This window comes from Plectropomus leopardus, chromosome 3, assembly GCF_026936395.1.
Source record: "Plectropomus leopardus strain MGB_pleo_1.0 chromosome 3, ASM2693639v1, whole genome shotgun sequence".
Taxonomy (NCBI): domain Eukaryota; kingdom Metazoa; phylum Chordata; class Actinopteri; order Perciformes; family Serranidae; genus Plectropomus; species Plectropomus leopardus.
In genome coordinates this window covers 23,477,465-23,494,579 of record NC_142178.1, presented here as the reverse complement: position 1 = coordinate 23,494,579, position 17,115 = coordinate 23,477,465, and the positions used below count along the sequence as shown (strand labels likewise).

General features: G+C 41.1%; 2 protein-coding genes across 2 annotated transcripts in view; one reads left to right on the top strand and one right to left on the bottom strand.

The window, feature by feature from the left end:
- Nucleotides 1-17,115, top strand: part of mmaa (metabolism of cobalamin associated A) — a 36,805-nt gene that overhangs the window by 19,247 nt on the left and 443 nt on the right. The window contains exons 7-8 of the transcript XR_015776268.1: nucleotides 12,683-12,846; nucleotides 16,395-16,470. The gene's annotated coding sequence lies outside the window, so the exon portion shown is untranslated. The remainder of the gene's footprint in view (nucleotides 1-12,682; nucleotides 12,847-16,394; nucleotides 16,471-17,115) is intronic.
- znf827 (zinc finger protein 827) overlaps nucleotides 9,643-17,115 on the bottom strand; it is a 119,130-nt gene continuing 111,657 nt past the window's right edge. The window contains exon 14 of the mRNA XM_088075896.1: nucleotides 9,643-13,837. Coding sequence (XP_087932022.1) covers nucleotides 12,814-13,837 — 1,024 coding nt within the window. The 3' untranslated portion in view covers nucleotides 9,643-12,813. The remainder of the gene's footprint in view (nucleotides 13,838-17,115) is intronic.

Genomic DNA, 17,115 nt, shown 5'->3' with positions numbered 1-17,115 from the left:
GAGGGGGCTGCAGGACAGAGTCAGCCAACATCAGACCCTCACAGCACCTCCAAGACCATCTGCTCAAACAACGGAAAATATGTTCTGTGTGTTATTTGTCTTTTGCGTCCATTGTTTTTGGCTCATAAGAAGCGGCGCCAAGTTACAATTTGTTTCATTCATAACAATTTTTAATCGGATGGGACTGCTTCTGTGGAGGGTCCAAGCGTGTTCCCTGAATGCATTTCCTGCTCATGATGTCTCATTTCTGTCCAGCTGCCCTCTATCAACTCGTGAATAGCCAAGTTTTGTAAGGTTCAGGGCCAGTAATGAGAACAGTCATCCTCTACCTGACCCAACAAGCTCTATCCACCCCGGACAAGATGGTAGCGCCCTGGTAGTCGATCAGCGGTTGTTGTTACCGTGGCATGTTCCTGGCTCCCCGTCTGATCCAGGGCAGCGCCCCACACTACCAGGCCTGTGAGGGCCAAGGGGCCGGCATGGGTCTGTCACGCCAGGTTGACATTTCGGGGAGCTTTGCCAGGACACCACAGCACATTTCGTCCTCCTGGACAAGTGGTGTGGGAGCAAACGTGTCAACTCGGGCAGATGGGCAGGCGTCAGTGCCAACCGCACTGGACCGTACCGGACCGCTGGCCTGGCAACTGTCGGCCAGCCAGCCAGACGTAGCGCTTCCTGGCACATAGTTGAGGGGCAGGTGTCTCCCTCTAGCAGCGAGCTCTGGGAACATGTCTATCTGCTCACAGTTTGTGTGACTGTGTGTGTGAGACAGTGATAGAAAGATCAAACCATATAAGTTATTGCAACTCAAAATAAGTAAGCAGAAGAAATAAATTTAACTGACTTTGATAGCAGAGATTCAGGTCTGCCAATACTAAAATACAATCATTAAAACAAACCCAAACTGAAACCAGACCTCTTTATCTGTAAGTCCAAGCAACTCTTAAGTTTGATTTTATGGAAGTTAAGGGCTGCAAATGCTACGATTAAATCCATTAAAAATAAAAATATAAAAAAAGCCTAAAATATAACAAAAGTTAGATATATCCAGACTGTTGTGTCTTCTTTTTTAATGCTGTAGACTGAAACATATCGCTGCACACCTGAATTGTGATGGATGAGTCGGAGGGCAACACAACTTTTACAATTTCATCATACTTAAATAAATCACCATAGACATTTTCAAATTTGGCAACATAAACACTCTTAAAGGCTCCCTTTGTGTTTCCTGTTGGAATGTTTTGCAGTGTTTGTGAATGACGTCAGTTGACAGGAAGTAAACACGGACCCAAGCTGCTGCCTTACAGTGCAAATCCATTGAAATTTTCTATAGCAAAATGCATATAACAAACTTTTTTCCTTCACTTAATGTTGATACATATATTTACAATGTTCGAGCCTTCATCAGCTATATGAACATGTGACCATTTTTTATGCTGTATTTACAATAAGAGCGACACAGCAACAGGCGTCATTTTCAATGATATAGGATATGTGTAACACGCTATAAACAAAAACTAAGCTGGCCTCAGCTTTTTTCAGCGCTCCGATCCCTTGGTGAAGATCCAGCCAATCATATGTTTTTGTTCTAGCTGTGGTGCTGCATTATTAGGCTCAGTCCACTGACGATATGCAAGCTTTCTGTGTGTTGTGGTGTACACAGCGATACAATGTGGCAGTGAAATGTTAAAATGGGTCTCAGACATTAGGCTGGTTTCAATTAACCCCCAAATTGCACAAATTGAAATTGCAAATATAAACTACGTCTTAAGGAAACATGTTGATTTTGAAAAAACTCCTAAATATTGCATGAGGTGGTATTGCAGGCGTTTCAAAAAAGCCATACTTTGCAAATCTGCAATGAAAAGACCTTTTTAAGTCATGTGATGCTACAGTTATGCACTTGTTGGGAGGAACCGGCTCCTTAGGGCATGATGCAGCAGGTGCTACAAGATGTGTTATTGCATCACATAACTCTTCAAAGTTGAGCGGATCATCTGGAAGTTTTGAATTCACAATTCCTCTGTCAAATCAAGGACTACTACCTCCCTCTCTATAAGGGCCTTGCCTTTCCATTATGGCTCGCATAACACGCCTATGTCGCGTTCGATTGGAAATAATGACGGCTAATGCGGTGGCTGCAATACAAGTAGCCCACTAGAATAATGTAATTGATTGTTTTTTTCAGTCCACTAAATTTTGCTGCAATAAAATTGAAGTGAGTTGCGTGGACTGAAAACGTATTTTATTAGATAAAAAGGTGCTGACAAAGTCCTCCATTAGGAACCTAATTTGCAGTTGAAAAAAGGTGATTAATCACAAAATATTTATTCACAATACTCACCATTTCTCAACACGTTTGAAATCGCAATGATATTGTATCTCAATCACCTCTGGTGATTCCCACGCCAATAACTACGTTAACAGGTGCTTCAGCAACACTCAGCAGCGATTCTGCAATGATGAAATTGGTAATGCTGTTGCGTTTGGGACTTGTAGTGTGAACAAAGCATTATAGATCCTGGGAATATTAATCATTTAAAGGAACACAAAAATTTTGTTTTTTATGCGTCTGTACAATACAACTCTGTCCAAAGGTAGAAGTACATTATAAATTATAAATCAAAATCTTACAATTTCAAGATACATAAATAGAGCATTACAACAACATCCATACCATCCCAGACAACAATAGTTATACCAGTGAGTGAGATTTTTTCAACTTTCATTCAAACAGCTCTGGAAAAACAAGCACAGATTTGGCTGAATGTGGTTTTGTGATTTAACCTAGACAGACTTTACAAAAGGGGACATTCAGGATGTGACCCTGAAAAAAGCCATTTCCATCTCATTTTTTAAAGAAACAAGCTCAAAGAAACAAGTTCAAATTTCAAAGTCAAGTTTTAGGCTGCACATTGCAATTTGAAAAGGAAAAATGTAGTTCACATTTGATTTTGTTATAATTGTTACCGTGTTGTGCTTTGGAGTGAACAGAAATTTGTCAGTGGAATTTTTTTTTCAGTTCAGGGGGAAACTAGAAAAAAAAAACAAGAAAGAAAAGGCTTCAGGCTAAAGCTTTTGTCAGATTAAGCATGCTTAGGGATGATTTGTGAGTGTATGTACTTAAACTGTATGTTTGGATGTGTACGTACATCTGGTACCATTTCATTTTCTGTGTTAGCGTACACCTGTGCTGCTGCAGGAGCGAGCCTGTGTTCTACTGCACATCTCAGCCAGGCCTGCTTGGAGGGAGACCCATTAATCTTAGCTAAATCAAATAAATCAAGTGCACTTTAGAAAAGAGCTGTCAGTGTAATTGTTGTGATAGCCATTCCCCGGCTTCTCCAGGGGGAGCTCTATTGAAAATTGTGCCAGGGAATGCACACTTACCACCGTCCAAAAAATGCAAGGGAGCTCTGAGAAAAGATATAGCCGAGGCTGCCCTCCGAATGAAGACATCTGAAGCCGCTCAGTAACACAATGAGCGCTTCTGAGGGTGATGAGATTGAAGTTTGCAGCCACGTTTGTGCCGCCGAGTCCATCATAGTGGGATACTTGGACAAGGCCGTTTCAGTGCAGTGGGCCTGTCTTTGTGTTTGATCTTCCCTAATGTTAAATGTGGCCAAAACAGCACCTAATGCGCTGCTCTGCAGTTGGCGGTGCTGTTAAATGGTTTTGCCACCGCGGTGATAAAACATCAAACCTAATCTTCAGCTCCATCCTGTGCATCTGCGCAGAAAGAGCACAATTTGGTATTTACATTTAAAAGAATGCTAAACCCTTTCAAGGAAAACCATATTGGTGGGTTGTGGGAATGAGACAGAGGAGATAATGGGGATGGAAAGAGCAGCATGTGAAAAGGCTGCCCTGCCCTCAGCGTCCCTCTCAACCAATGAGGGTTAAATGACTATCTGGGCACCTTGGCAACCATTTCTGTGCTTCTTCTTCATCTTCCTTTAATTCAGCTGTGAACAGGCTGCATTCATCAGTCAAACATGCCTTTGCTTTTCTCTCAAAAATAACCAACCCGCTGTTAGAGTCTTGAAACATATTTGTCCTCACTTGAACAATTATTTTGTTTCAGGCTTTAGATTTGTATTTCCACCAGTCCTTTTATCGTGTACTTTATTACAAATACCCTCTCAATCTAAATATTTTTCCTATATGTTTCTCAAGGTTCCAGCAGATGGTGCCAAACAGTGCATGTGTTTGTGTACAAAAGTGGGTGTTTGTCTGCGTGTGTGTTGATCTCTTTAAGTGTGCGTCTTTGTTAGAGAGCATTCTTGAGAAATGAAGAGAGCCCCTGTCACTCACCTTCACATCAGGCATCACAATAACCAGTAGAGAGGAGCAGGACAAAAGGGTTTTTAGATAAAAGACTATTCTGTATTTATTCAAGGTTTCAGCAGAATACATTATAATCACAAGCACAACACTCATTTTTTTGCAGATGGAGGGGTCAGAGTAGTAGTCGACCCATTTTGTTCCTATTTATAATGAAGTTAAAAATATTTAAACTTCAATTGTTGTAGTGGAGAAAATAATACGCACAAAACCTTTTTTCATTGGGGGCACAAAATACAACTGTTCAACAATTTCTCACCACACTCACGAGTAACAAAGTAAAAGTAACAAAAAAAGGTAAGAAAAAAAGATGAATAGACATGGATGGATGCGATCTCTGTTAATTTGTTTGACCCACTCTCGTCTCAAATGAGAATGGATGGAGGGATTCCCGATGTCTTGATTGGAAGATGGATGAGTGTGCAGCAATGGCTTTAATTGATTGAAGACAGGAATTCAGTTAGGGATAATTGAATCATGGAAATCATTAAAAGCTCAAGTGCAGGAGATAATTAGGAGTGCTAGCCAGGTTGTAATCAACCCTCAGTACAAATCATCTTTAGGATACGGACTAAAAGGAGCTTGTTATCCTGCAAGATTTAAGGTTTCGTGACATTTGATGTAAAACATCAAACCGTTCTTTTCACATAAAGGCACACTTTGAAGCTGCTTCTTTTTGGATCATATTTATTAATAAATGACTGCTCTGTTTTAATATTTCCGTTTACTTTTTTTTACTAATTGGTCTCCAGGCCAGATTTTCCGGCTAAGGATTCCCAGGGTCAGCTGAGGGTCAGCGTTCTCCTTCATTACTCCATCCAGGGAAATGAGGAGCCTGATTAGTTTGGGCTTGACCTTGGGCTATTCTGTTAAGCTCGCTATAACTAAATCTCTGCACTATAGATCTCAGCAAACTCGGATCATTGAAATTGTTGCATCTCGCAGAAAAAAGCGATGAAAGAAACAAGAGCATATAGATGTTTAAAAATTAACATCTGGTGTGTCATGTTTCATTTGGAGACATTTTACTGCTGAGAATCGGTGGGCGATATCTTTAGGTTCAGTGTCACAAAAGATGTGAATAAAGTGCAGCACTAACTGTTACCCATAGAAACCAAGTAACCTATGGCTGGTGACTGTCATAGAATGCCATGGTAACTGCAGTGCTTAACAACAGAAGAGTTGGCTGGTTTGTGTCCTATCTATTTCAAAGACATGATCGTACTTAAGTAGAGCTGCTCTCCCTCTGCCCATTTATCCCCCACTCCCACCTTCTTCTATAATGTGTTTGTCATCCAGTTGGAGTGGCCAAGCAGTAGCTTTATATTTGAGGCAGCACCCAGCAGGGGGGTATGATCTGTACTCCCCGCTGATTCAGGCTGCCCTAAGTCTGGATACACTAGGCCCAGGGACTTGTGGGTAATCCCCCCCCTCTCTTCCCCCCCCAAACACCCCCCGCAGTGCTTCCTGAATCAGATTGCTGCTGACCCCTGCCGAGTGATGTCTCAACCCAGAGAACGGGGAACGAGCGCAGCAGGGGTTTGGGCAGCCAGTGATGCTATGCCCGTGGGCTGGGCACCAAACATGCATGTAAATACATGTTCCACTATGCGTGTCAAAGAGTGGCGAGTGAGTGACGCACCACACAAGTCTGCAGATCATCTCTCTGCTGCTCCCTCAGGTGCACCTCAGGTGTGGATTTCCTTTTTGCACAGACTTGAACCTGACATCTTTGTTTTTGCACTTTGCATAAAACTGCATGATTTTACAGCAGCCTGCATGGACTTGCACAACTTCCACACCCTATTAAGGACTGAATAAACATGGAATATTTCATATTCACCAAGTCATTTGAGTGCCTAATTTTTTTTTCCAAAGATGAATAGATTTACAAATCAACCAGCAGCCTCAGCGGAGCCTTATTCTGCGCAGTTTTTGCCCTGGCTTCAACCCATGCCAAATCGATTCCAGAGGTCATTTTCTTCCTTCATTTTCTCTTCCCCGTGTGCCAATGGTCCTGCTCTGCAGCCCGCACTGAAGGTTGTCTATGGCAGGACTTTGTGTGTTTATTTTCTCTGTCGGAGCAAAAAAAAAAGGAGATCTGTCTCCACTTAGCAAAGCCTCGGCTCCTTCACAGGGCAAAAACCTCGATGGTGGATGAGGGGCGGGAAGAGGGGGAGTCTTAGGAAGTATTGATGCTGAGTGAAGCATGCATGTTGTTAACTGTAAAAGAAGGAAAGGGCAGGAAGAGATGAAGAGGTAAACAGGAGAGGAGGAGGAGAGTGCTGAGTGAGGGACTGAAGGAAAGATTCTCTGTGATAAAAAAAGATGTATATGGAGCTGTAAAGGGGGGAAAAGTGTGAGGTAGATGTAGTGAGAAAAATATAGAGAAAGAGAGAGAGAGAGGCCAGGCAGCTGGGAGCTCCCACAGACACGCACTTCTGTCTAAGCAGCTTTCCTCTCAGGGCAGGGTCACGGCGGGTCACGGCGGGATTACACTTTTGGCAAACAAGAGGGAGCTCCTCTCTCACAAAGCCGTGCACGACTCCCCCATGACTCTCAGCAGCTGTAATAAAGCCAAGGCAGCCTGAACCTTCAAACAAAAAGCTAACACGCTATCGATCGACAGCGGCCAACTTTCGCGAGGTGGTGTCGAAAGGTCGACATTGTGCAGACAGCTCAGGCCGGGGTGAAGGGCTATTATTGGGATGAGGGAAAACTCCAGCGTTTAGTCTTATCACGGAAATTCCTCACTTAGTTGACAATTTCGCCAAACTGTCAGTGCAGGAATGGAGTTATTGTTATTCGGCAAATGAAGAAAAACAGCCCCCGTGTACAGTGAGATATTCCAATCACAAAATCCAAATGAGGTTTTCTATCCTTTCAATCAATAGCCATCCCCTGCAGTGCCTGCATGTCTCTTCACTTCCTAATCAACACTTCCACTCATAGGGAGGTCAGCTGAGCAGGCGCACAGTGCCCCGAGCGCTGCTTTGAACTTAATTAAGCAGCTTTAAACACAGCTGAAAAGATTCATTATTACACAGGCAAGATGAGCAGCTAGATGAGAACGTGGCCCTTCAACAGAAGAGATTCGGCTTCGGATGGCTGTTGAACCCACATAGGTCAACACTGAGGTGATGCGGGTCCCGCAAGGACTGCCAGATCCTTAAGATTTGATAAAGGTTTCTTTAAATCTCTTTATTTTAGTTAAAACCTCACTCCAGCTTTGTGGACGAGAGGGCACACACACACAGATGTAAACAGTGATATTATCCATTAAAGCGATGCAAAACCTGCATCGAAAAAGAGAGAAAGAGAGGTAAAGATGGAGGTGTTCGTGTGCCTGGAAGGCTGCAGCCTGCCACCGGGGTGCTGTGAGGCAGGGCCTGTTAAAGGAGAGCTCCAGACCAAGGTGTTCTATAGCTCGGGGGCTAACGGTGATAAATGAGTCCCTTAATGTCGGCAAACACTTTATCTCTGCTTCATCTGTTTTCATTAGGCAGGGCCAACCTTTGGCTGGGCGAGAACGTGCTGTAACTTTCATTACTACAACACAGAAAGGAGAGGGAGAGAGACCTCCCATCGGTCTAATAAAAACACCAGCTAGACACCATGACAGATCCTATTCCTTATTATTATGATGGCACGCCAGCGTTATAAATGAGAGAATGCTATGTCCCTCAAAGATGATCAGTGCCGTCCCTTAACTCATGTCTCCGTCTCCTCACTGAATGACATCTGCTCCCTCTGCTCTTACTGCTCTGAAACATGTTTTGGATTTCCCCAACTTTATATTTATTTCTTTACTTTTCATTCTTTCTAGGAGGAATATTGAATGAGGACAAATAATTTTGCTCTCCCTGGTGATACTGGTGGCAGAATTTGAGTTTATACAATCTTTGGACTTTTTGTAAGTTGATTTGAATGTGAGCTAATCATGAAGATGCTTGTTTGGCCTGGGCAATATTCAACACTATTGTTTACTGACTTTCAGTGGAATTGTATCGTGATATGATGTTTTTAGTTTTGCTAACATTTGCCATAATCCTCCCTTTCAAACCTGAAAATTGTACATTTGGATTGATTCCTCTCAAAAACACGGGAGGAAGGCAATGTAAAACAAATTAACCCCAAAATAAGTAAAAAAAAAAAAAAAGTACAATAAAATTTGTAAAAACAAAACAAAACAAAAAACAAAACAAAAAAACAATGAATAAATAAATAATACTAACAATAAATGCCCTGGAAAAGTCCTTTAAAATTATAATTCTATAACACGATTTGAAATAGGTCATTTTAATAATTAACTATGAATATAATTTCCCCTAGCTTTCGTCTTTATTCCCTAATAACTTCCCCCCTAACTTTCAAAAAGATATTTTCTAACTCTTCTAATTTCTTGCAATTTCTGGAACATTTCTTACCAAGCTGCTTATTGCGTTTTTCCCCATGTTTTTGAAAGAAATCACACCATTTTGCTCAGGGTTTAAAGGTTTAAATACTCGCAAAAGATGTCTGAAAGCAGCACAAGAAAAGGGATGTCCATCCAGGTCTCAAAGGATTAATATAGTCAATTTCAGTCAATAACTGTCAACCATATCTAAACCCTAATCCTAGTGAAGGTTTTGTACTATGGAGTGATGCAGGAATGAGTCAGACAAAACCTGGAAATGAGTTAGCATTTTGTACTTCAGTTCCCTCATCCCCAAGTGAATATTTTTTTCTTTTTTTCTTTTTTTTTAAAGCTCTGTTGTTAACACGAGTATGAGAAACGTTTTGTTCTACGTCACAAAATACATCAGTTAAAAACCCCACCCATGAGTTTTATTTACACTTAAAAAATCATGTAAGTGGTGTTCGTTTCTCAAGATTATCTTGCTGGACAAAACGTGAAAGTAGCATAAACATTTGTTAGCCACAAAGCAAATTTTCTGCAATATTCCCAGACACTATAGCTTCTAAACTTCAATTGTTGTTGTTGTTATCTTCTATATTCATCTATGTAGATCCCCTTTCAACATACAAATAGACTTTGCAGTTGATAAATAGAAATAAATCAAATTTTTAAGACCCCCTCTTTCTAACTGTGATAAATGATCTGTTATATGTAGCACAAATATTAGAAACTCCAAGTAAACGGTTGCTTTGTGTTTATGAGCATTTCACTGAAGAAACAGCCACCCAGGGAGATGAAGAAAACAGTTTTGTTGTGTGTTTAGCAAAGTGCAAGAGTGACACCGTTTGAGGTGGTGGATAAATGTTCATCAAAAGAATGAAAAAGACAAACAGCCGGCGTAATATTTGATGTAAGCTTTACTTTCAAATCCTGTTACATTTAGACCTGGCAAGTTGAACATAAAATAATGCCAAACAAAGAAAACAAATACAAAACCAAAAAAGTACAAATGATCTATTTACCAGTTATCGTCACAACCCTGTACAGCCTTAACAATGGAGTAATAAAAAAAAGCTTTGTACAGCACATACCAAGCTTTACTGAGTGCCAAAAGATAGCTGAGCCTTTTTCTAATCATAAAATACAGCCAAACTTAAAGCTAACTGATTGTAGACAGTGCAGTGTGATGCTAACTAAACGCAACCGAGGGAGTTAGTTTTAAACACAATTAAGTGCTGAGGACAATGTCATGCATACTCTGAAGTGCTGAAAAGGTAGTCGAGCTTAAAAAAAAGGTCACTGTGCTGCTTACAATTGGGCAAAAATAAACAGAATAAGTGCTTAAGAATATTGGTTTTAAAAGGATAGAGCCCTGTTGCCTTTTTAAACATTACACTCAAACTGAGGGAGGGGGGTGGCATAAAGAAGAAGTGCAGCCATTCATGATTATGCTGTAATAAAAGGCAGACATTTTAAAAAGGTGTCAGGAGTGGACACATTCTTTTTATCTTTTTTCTTCCTTTTGGACCCTGACAATTAGTTTGACTCATTCTCAGAAGTCTCAGGTGGTTTCCTTCCACCAAGTGGCACTAGAGTATAAAAGATAACGTAGATAGTACAAGGAGAGAGTGTGTGTGTGTGTGTGTGTGTGTGTGTGTGTGTGTGTGTGTGTGTGTGTGTGTGTGTGTGTGTGTGTGTGTGTGTGTGTGTGTGTGTGTGTGTGTGTGTATTGGAGGGATGCTCCTTTCACTCCAGAGACAGCATGCCAGACATTGATAGAGCAAAAAGGAACAAACAAACAGCAGTGTAAAGGGGGACAATCGAGGCATCGCTCCAGAGCAGGATGTGACGGATTCAATCCTAACATCACATCCTGCGGCGAATTACATTTTGGTCTCGACAATTCATTTTCCAAATTTTTCTGACATGATTTAAGTAGAAACATTTTTTTTTTAAAAAGCAACAATGATTCATTATAAGAAAATGCATGAGTAAAATAAACAAAAGGAGAACATAAGGAAAATATAAAACAATCCCTTTACAATAAGGGATTTTGGCTTGAAGACCACTTACTTAACACAAGCGCCATTATTAATGGGTAAAGCTTTTTTTTTCTTCAAAATAAAATGCTATGCCGCCCTATCTCGCAATCATACTTTTTTTGAGCATTTTACGGATAAATACATATTCTCTTAATCAAAAAGTGCAGCACTGTGCAAAACTGGCTATCACAATTTAGCCTGGGACCCTTAGTTCCCAGGGAGAGCTTGACCTCTACTGTCTAATTCATGCAATTTGTATTCATTGATGTTCTCTGATTTCACAGAGGCAGACCCTATTTGCACTGCTAGAAATGCCTACATGTGAAACTAAGGGGTGCTGATTGAGTCATTTCCAGCAACTACTGTCCACTTTACATTATCGTAACTTGGTGGAGCTAAGTTTGCACTTAAAAAAAAAGGAAAATAAAGGTTTAAGTGCTTTTGGCTTGAAGTATAACTACATTAAGTGCAATTAAAACTCAAAGGGGAAGGAGGGGGACAAAAAGCAGTACCATGTCTGCCGGCCTAACAGAAGCCAGTGCCATTGAACACAATGCTGTACAAGTGAATGGCTTTGCTTCATCATTGCACCTTCAGGAGCTTTTTCCTCACGATGGGATCTCTATGAATGTTAGTAGAAAATGTTTTATTATGATGTAAAAGGCTCAGTAAAAAAGTAATAATAATAAAAACAAATTGAAGAAAATCAAAAACAAAACAAAAAAAGACACAGAAGGCCACCAAACACACTAACTTTCCCGTCTTATCCAGCACAGAAGACGTCCCTGTTCACACTTCTGTATCGCTTCTTTTTCATGTACATAAACAAAAAATACATTCATTCAAGTCATTTTGGAACAGTTTTTTTCTTTTTTTTTTGTACACAAAAAATTACAAAAAGCTCCAAAAAGCACCATTGAATCGGCCTGTGGTGACGCTGGCTGTGGGTAGCTCGCTAACCCAGCGCTGGTCACCTCCACAAAACAGTTATCTCATATATCTCTTCTAAGTATAGGTGCATCATACATAGTTCTGCATGTGAAGCTGCGCTGATATCTACCTGGTCTCAGGAACTACGAATTCATGTTTCCACTTTGTTGCGAGTCTCATTTTTACACTGCTTCTTCACCTGTGAGTGCAAATTCATTTTATATTCAAATAACTAGTAATAAATGTCTCGATAGGTCCGATTTTCCTTATTTACATTATCACAGCTTATCTTCTGTTTTGAGAGCTTACAAAAAAATTAGCTAGTAATCCATTTAAATATATTCTGAGACAGGGGTGATATCAGGCAGCAGCTATGCATAATATGGTTTCACCATTATACAAAAAAAACAACAGAAATCAAAAAGATGGGAGGGGGAAGGGCTACAAAACTATGTACAAGACTGATAAATAAGTAAGTGCGTGGTTTGAGGCGTTGCTTTGGAAACGTGCCTTTTACAATGAAAAGCATTCCGTTTCATTGGTTCTGTCCACGTTGCACCGCTAACACTTCAGGATATCTCGAATTTAGCTTCCTAATGACGTCAAAGCTAGTTGAAACACAGGCATGCTATTTCGATGCATAATAGCAAGAGACAAAAATGCACTAAAATATAGCACTTGCAAGTTTTGTTTCATCTTTTTATCTCGTCAAACGACTAAAGAAAAATATCTATAAAATTGAGATACGTTAGTTTCCTCAGATAATGCAACTGGGTCCAAGTCATTCAGACATTTAAAAACAGAAAAAAAGGTAATAGAGAGTAGTAGCTGAAGTAGTAATAATTCAATTGATAGAACTGATAAGAAAAGCAGCTTTTTGATATAAATGCATTTTTAGCATGTACAGCCTTTTTCTCTTATAAATGTTTTTTTTTCTTCTTTTCTTCAATATGTTTGTCTGGTCCAGCTTATTCTGCTGGTCTGATTGGAAAAGACGTTGCTCCCACTGCAGTGGTCAAGTGTCATTCACACCACCGTCCGAGGAGTGAGGGAAAGAGCGAGGAGGAGGAGGAGGAGGAGGAGAGGAAGTGGACGAGGTCAAACAGTCTTGGCCCTCTCCATCAGTCCCAGGTAGGCCAGGAAGGAGTGTTTGTGGGAGGAAGGCGAGGGGGGAGAGCGGGAGGGGGACGCTGAGTTGGAGGAGAAGAGGAGAGGAGATGTGGCGGGCCGCCATCTGGAGTGGAGGTGCGAGTGGAATGTGAAGCGGCTGTTGTGGGTGAACAAGGTGGTGAGGGGGATCAGGTGTGCACGGTCGCAGTTCCTGTACTGCTCGAACACGTGGCGGGAGGAGGGGAAGAAGAGGGAGGGGCTGCCGCTGCTCGGGCCGCTGGGGTTTCTGGTGGCATTGTTCCCGTTAGTGCTGACCGAGTAGTGCAGAGGGCCGGAGGCGTCCAGCTGGTGGGACTTGCCCAGTGTGAGTGACAGGGCGACGGACTGGAGTGCCTGGGACGCCGTTAGACTCATGAGAGGGCTGTTACTCCCACTCCCTCCACTGCTCCCTCCCCCTCGGCTGAACAGGAAGTTCTCCTGACTCTTCCGCAGCGAAGAACCTCCTGGTGATGTTCCCTGGAGTGGCAGCTCCTCCTCTCCTGCCTCCTCATCTTCCTCTACTTCTTCTCCTCCTCCTACGCCTCCGTCCAATCCCCCCGCTCCTCCACTCTGGTGTTTCTTGAGGTGGCGGCTGAAGACAAAGGGGTGTGTGGTGGTGAAAGGGCACTCTTGGCAGCCGAAAGTCTGGCGCGGCGCGTGCTTCAGCTTCTTGTGCAGGTTGAGGTTGTCCTTGCGCTTGCAGCTATAAGAGCAGCGGTCGCAGTGGAAGGGCCGCTCGCCCGTGTGCACACGCACATGCTCGATCAGCTTATTGGCCGTCTTGGACAAGTAGCCACACTGCTCACACTTGTAATGGTTGCCCAGGCGGTGCCCGCGCATGTGGGCCTCCAATGAGGCCTGGTCGGGCCACAGTCCCTGGCAGATGCGGCAGCGGTACTCCATCTTACAGTGCGTCTTAAGGTGGCACTCCATGGCCGCTGGACGATTGGTGGAGTAGATGCAGAAAGGGCACCTGGGTAATGCAACAAAAGGGGAGCAGGGAGGGAGGACACAGCACACAAAAGCAAAGGACAGTTGAAGGGGCATGTTCGTTAAAACCGCAAAACATATCTTAAAATTCAATAACACAAAATGATGAAGAGGAGAAGGACAGGTAAAGGAAAAGTGTGTATGTACAGTTCTGTGTGCTCATGGTGGTATGTGTGGCAGTTTTAATGGTGGGAGAATTGAGGTGATCAGGTATATGTGTGTGTGGAGGAGGAGGAGGGTGACAGGCTGGAGAAAGGATTGGAGCAGTAGGACATGAAGGGAAATGAAGGAATGGAGTGGCACTTACATTTAAATAGCACCTTTCATCTGCTCTGGGCCCCAAAGCGCTTCACAAACCCTGCAGAACAGAATCACCTCAGAAAAACCTCGAAATGGTCAAGGCCCTCTCTCCCTTTCTACACACTCCTACATATATAGAAACACTTCACATTGCTCAAGTGTATACACGTGTACACACTGGTCTAGGGAAAAAAAAATCTTGATCTGGACATTGGAGATCAGGAAACATAGGCAAGAGGAGTTTATTTAAAACCTGTTTGCCCTTAAGGTCTGTTAACTCTCTGTACACCTGCTTTGCTAAATCCCGTCTGCTTTTAAAAGTAAATATAAATGTGGTTTACATAAATTAAGAGACTGTAAACCTTGAACAGCTGAAAATGTAACCCACATGTGTAGTTATAAACAGTACAGCAAAGAAGTTGAGTGAGTAGCTTTAAATATAAAAAAATATCAAAAGAGCCCATTTCTTACATCTTTTTTTTCTCCCTTAAATAAAAAAAGAACCGAAAATATCCTCAACCTGCGTCTTTCCCTTTTGAATAGCTAGCTTCAAGAAATCAATCTGGCTTCAAAAACATTAACACCAGACAGAAAAAACATGTAAAACCATTACAAAAACTCCTTCACATGTGTTCACACACTATAGCTAGCAGCAAATCCTCAAGTTAGTGACTGAAGATGCTGTGTGGAGATCTTTGAGCTATGGAGGGGGCTTCTTGTGTGTTTGTGTTCTGTTAGCCACAGGATCTGTATAAAGTATAAGTCATTGTGACTGTGTTGGCAGCCTTCTAGTTTACATTTATTGAAATGCTACCATTTAGCAATGTTTAGGACATCCTAACTCCACTGATGGCTGCACAGAAAAGAAAGATATAGAACACAGATCTCTGTTTATGACAAGATGAGGCGATAATCATAATGATACTCAATGATTCTGCACATGCACAGACTGGAGTCATGAGAACAACTCAAAAACAAAAAAATGGCTCATGTTACTTGAAATGAATCTTTACGAAATGTGTCATTGACTGTATTTTTCCCCTAAATATTCAGGCAAATGTTGTCATGTGTTGGAGCTTTTTGTACTGTCAGCTGTCACGCTAGATTGGCCTGAACTCAAACACTAACATCATCAGTGTGTGGTGTGGATGTCGAGATCAACAGATGGGCTTTATGTTAGCTTGACAGGCCTGGAATGGGACATAAAACGTGTCACAGTACAACAAAGGCTCCTGTGGGACTGGAGTATGGAGATGGAGAGGGAAGCGTGTGAGGAGACTAGAGTTACATAAACAGTCAATATTAGGAAAGCAAGGCTGCCTTGTTAAAATTAGATATCCAATATGCATGTGCACGAGTACTTGTAGGGCTGCACAATTGTGGCCAAAAGATGATCACAGTTATTTATCATGATTATTCTTTGATTTTAGGGACATCATATTTTATTGCACTTCTGCATTAAAAAAAGAGAGCACTGCTTTCACTTCCGTGTTGTTACATTCCTGCTAATTAAAAAATTATTGAATAAAAATAAGACTTAAAAAAGGGTTCTTCACCTGAACTTAGTACATCTCCTACATGCAAAATAGAAATAAAATTGTATCCAACATATTAGCTAAATAAAAGCAAAACTGCTGTTATAAAATGCAACCAAATGAAAACAGTTTTTTTTTTCCAACATAAGGGGAAGAGTCAAAAATCAATACAGTGTAATATTGCCAAATCTTGTGTGGCAATTTTGTATTGATACTCGGATGCCATGTATCCGTTTTTTTATTTAATAAATTGTTAATAATGCAAATGCAAATTAAGCTTCTGGTAGCCTACTAGAATAATAAAATGAATCATTTTTTGGTCTTTTACACACATTTTTCTGCAATAAAAATTATTTCAGTGAGAAACTTTATCTTATTAGATAAAACAGATGGTGACAAGGTTCTTCTTTGGGGACCTAATATACAGTTGAAAAAAAGCTGATAAATTGCAAATATATCGCAAAATATGTTATCGCGATACACAGCATATCATAAAACATTTATTACTGCAATAATATCCTATCTTCACCAAAGTATGGTGATAATATGGCATCGTGGGGCCTCTAGTGAGTACCGCTCCTATTAGACACATCTTTGGTCAAATGGAGTGACGGAAATGGTTATTTCAGTCTGTTTTTGAGAGCTGGATGGATACATATACACATCTACATTTTAGTTTTATTTGTTGTTTTTTTTTTTTTACAGGGACCATGGTATGGTGACGTACTGTACAGTTATGGCAGTCTGAGTTGACGCTGGCTGAAGACGCAGATTCAGTGAGGTAACATTAACAATATTCTTCCTGAACTTCATATTGTGTTGGGTTTTTTTTCAGGAAATTTAAAGTCAGTTGTGCTGCTTTGTGTCGCAGACATGTTTTCGGTTCTCTTTGCATATTATTTTTTTTCTCTCCTAAATTTGAAATACTTACTAACTTTAATATCACAGTCCATCATGTTTCTTTAATTGTGGGAAGCCAAATTCATGAATGTGATTAATATGTGATTAATTATGCAGCCCTCAGTACTTGTTAATATGTTTGTATATGTAGGAGTTGGGGTGCAAACTATAGTGTGTCGTGGGTTTGGGAATTGTATTTTAAAGCTTTTTATTTCCACATGCTGTGAATAAGAAAGCATGCATTAGTATCAGTATATATACATTTGGACTGATAGTCTATGATGCTAGAGATGTAAGTGCTTTGACATTTGTGATTCTTCTCAATGATTATCATCTAGGGGTGTGCCAGCAGATTTCATATTAGTGTCTGTACTGGGGGGAAAAATAGAGAAGCTTTCTGGAATGCAGGTTTCATCAGACATTTTTCTTTGGCATGGCTGTTAGCTGTGGGCAGTGGAACAACAGACCCTGAGGGGAAGCCCATTTCCATCTCCTTTCCACTCTCCCTTCTGTTCATAGCAGCCAC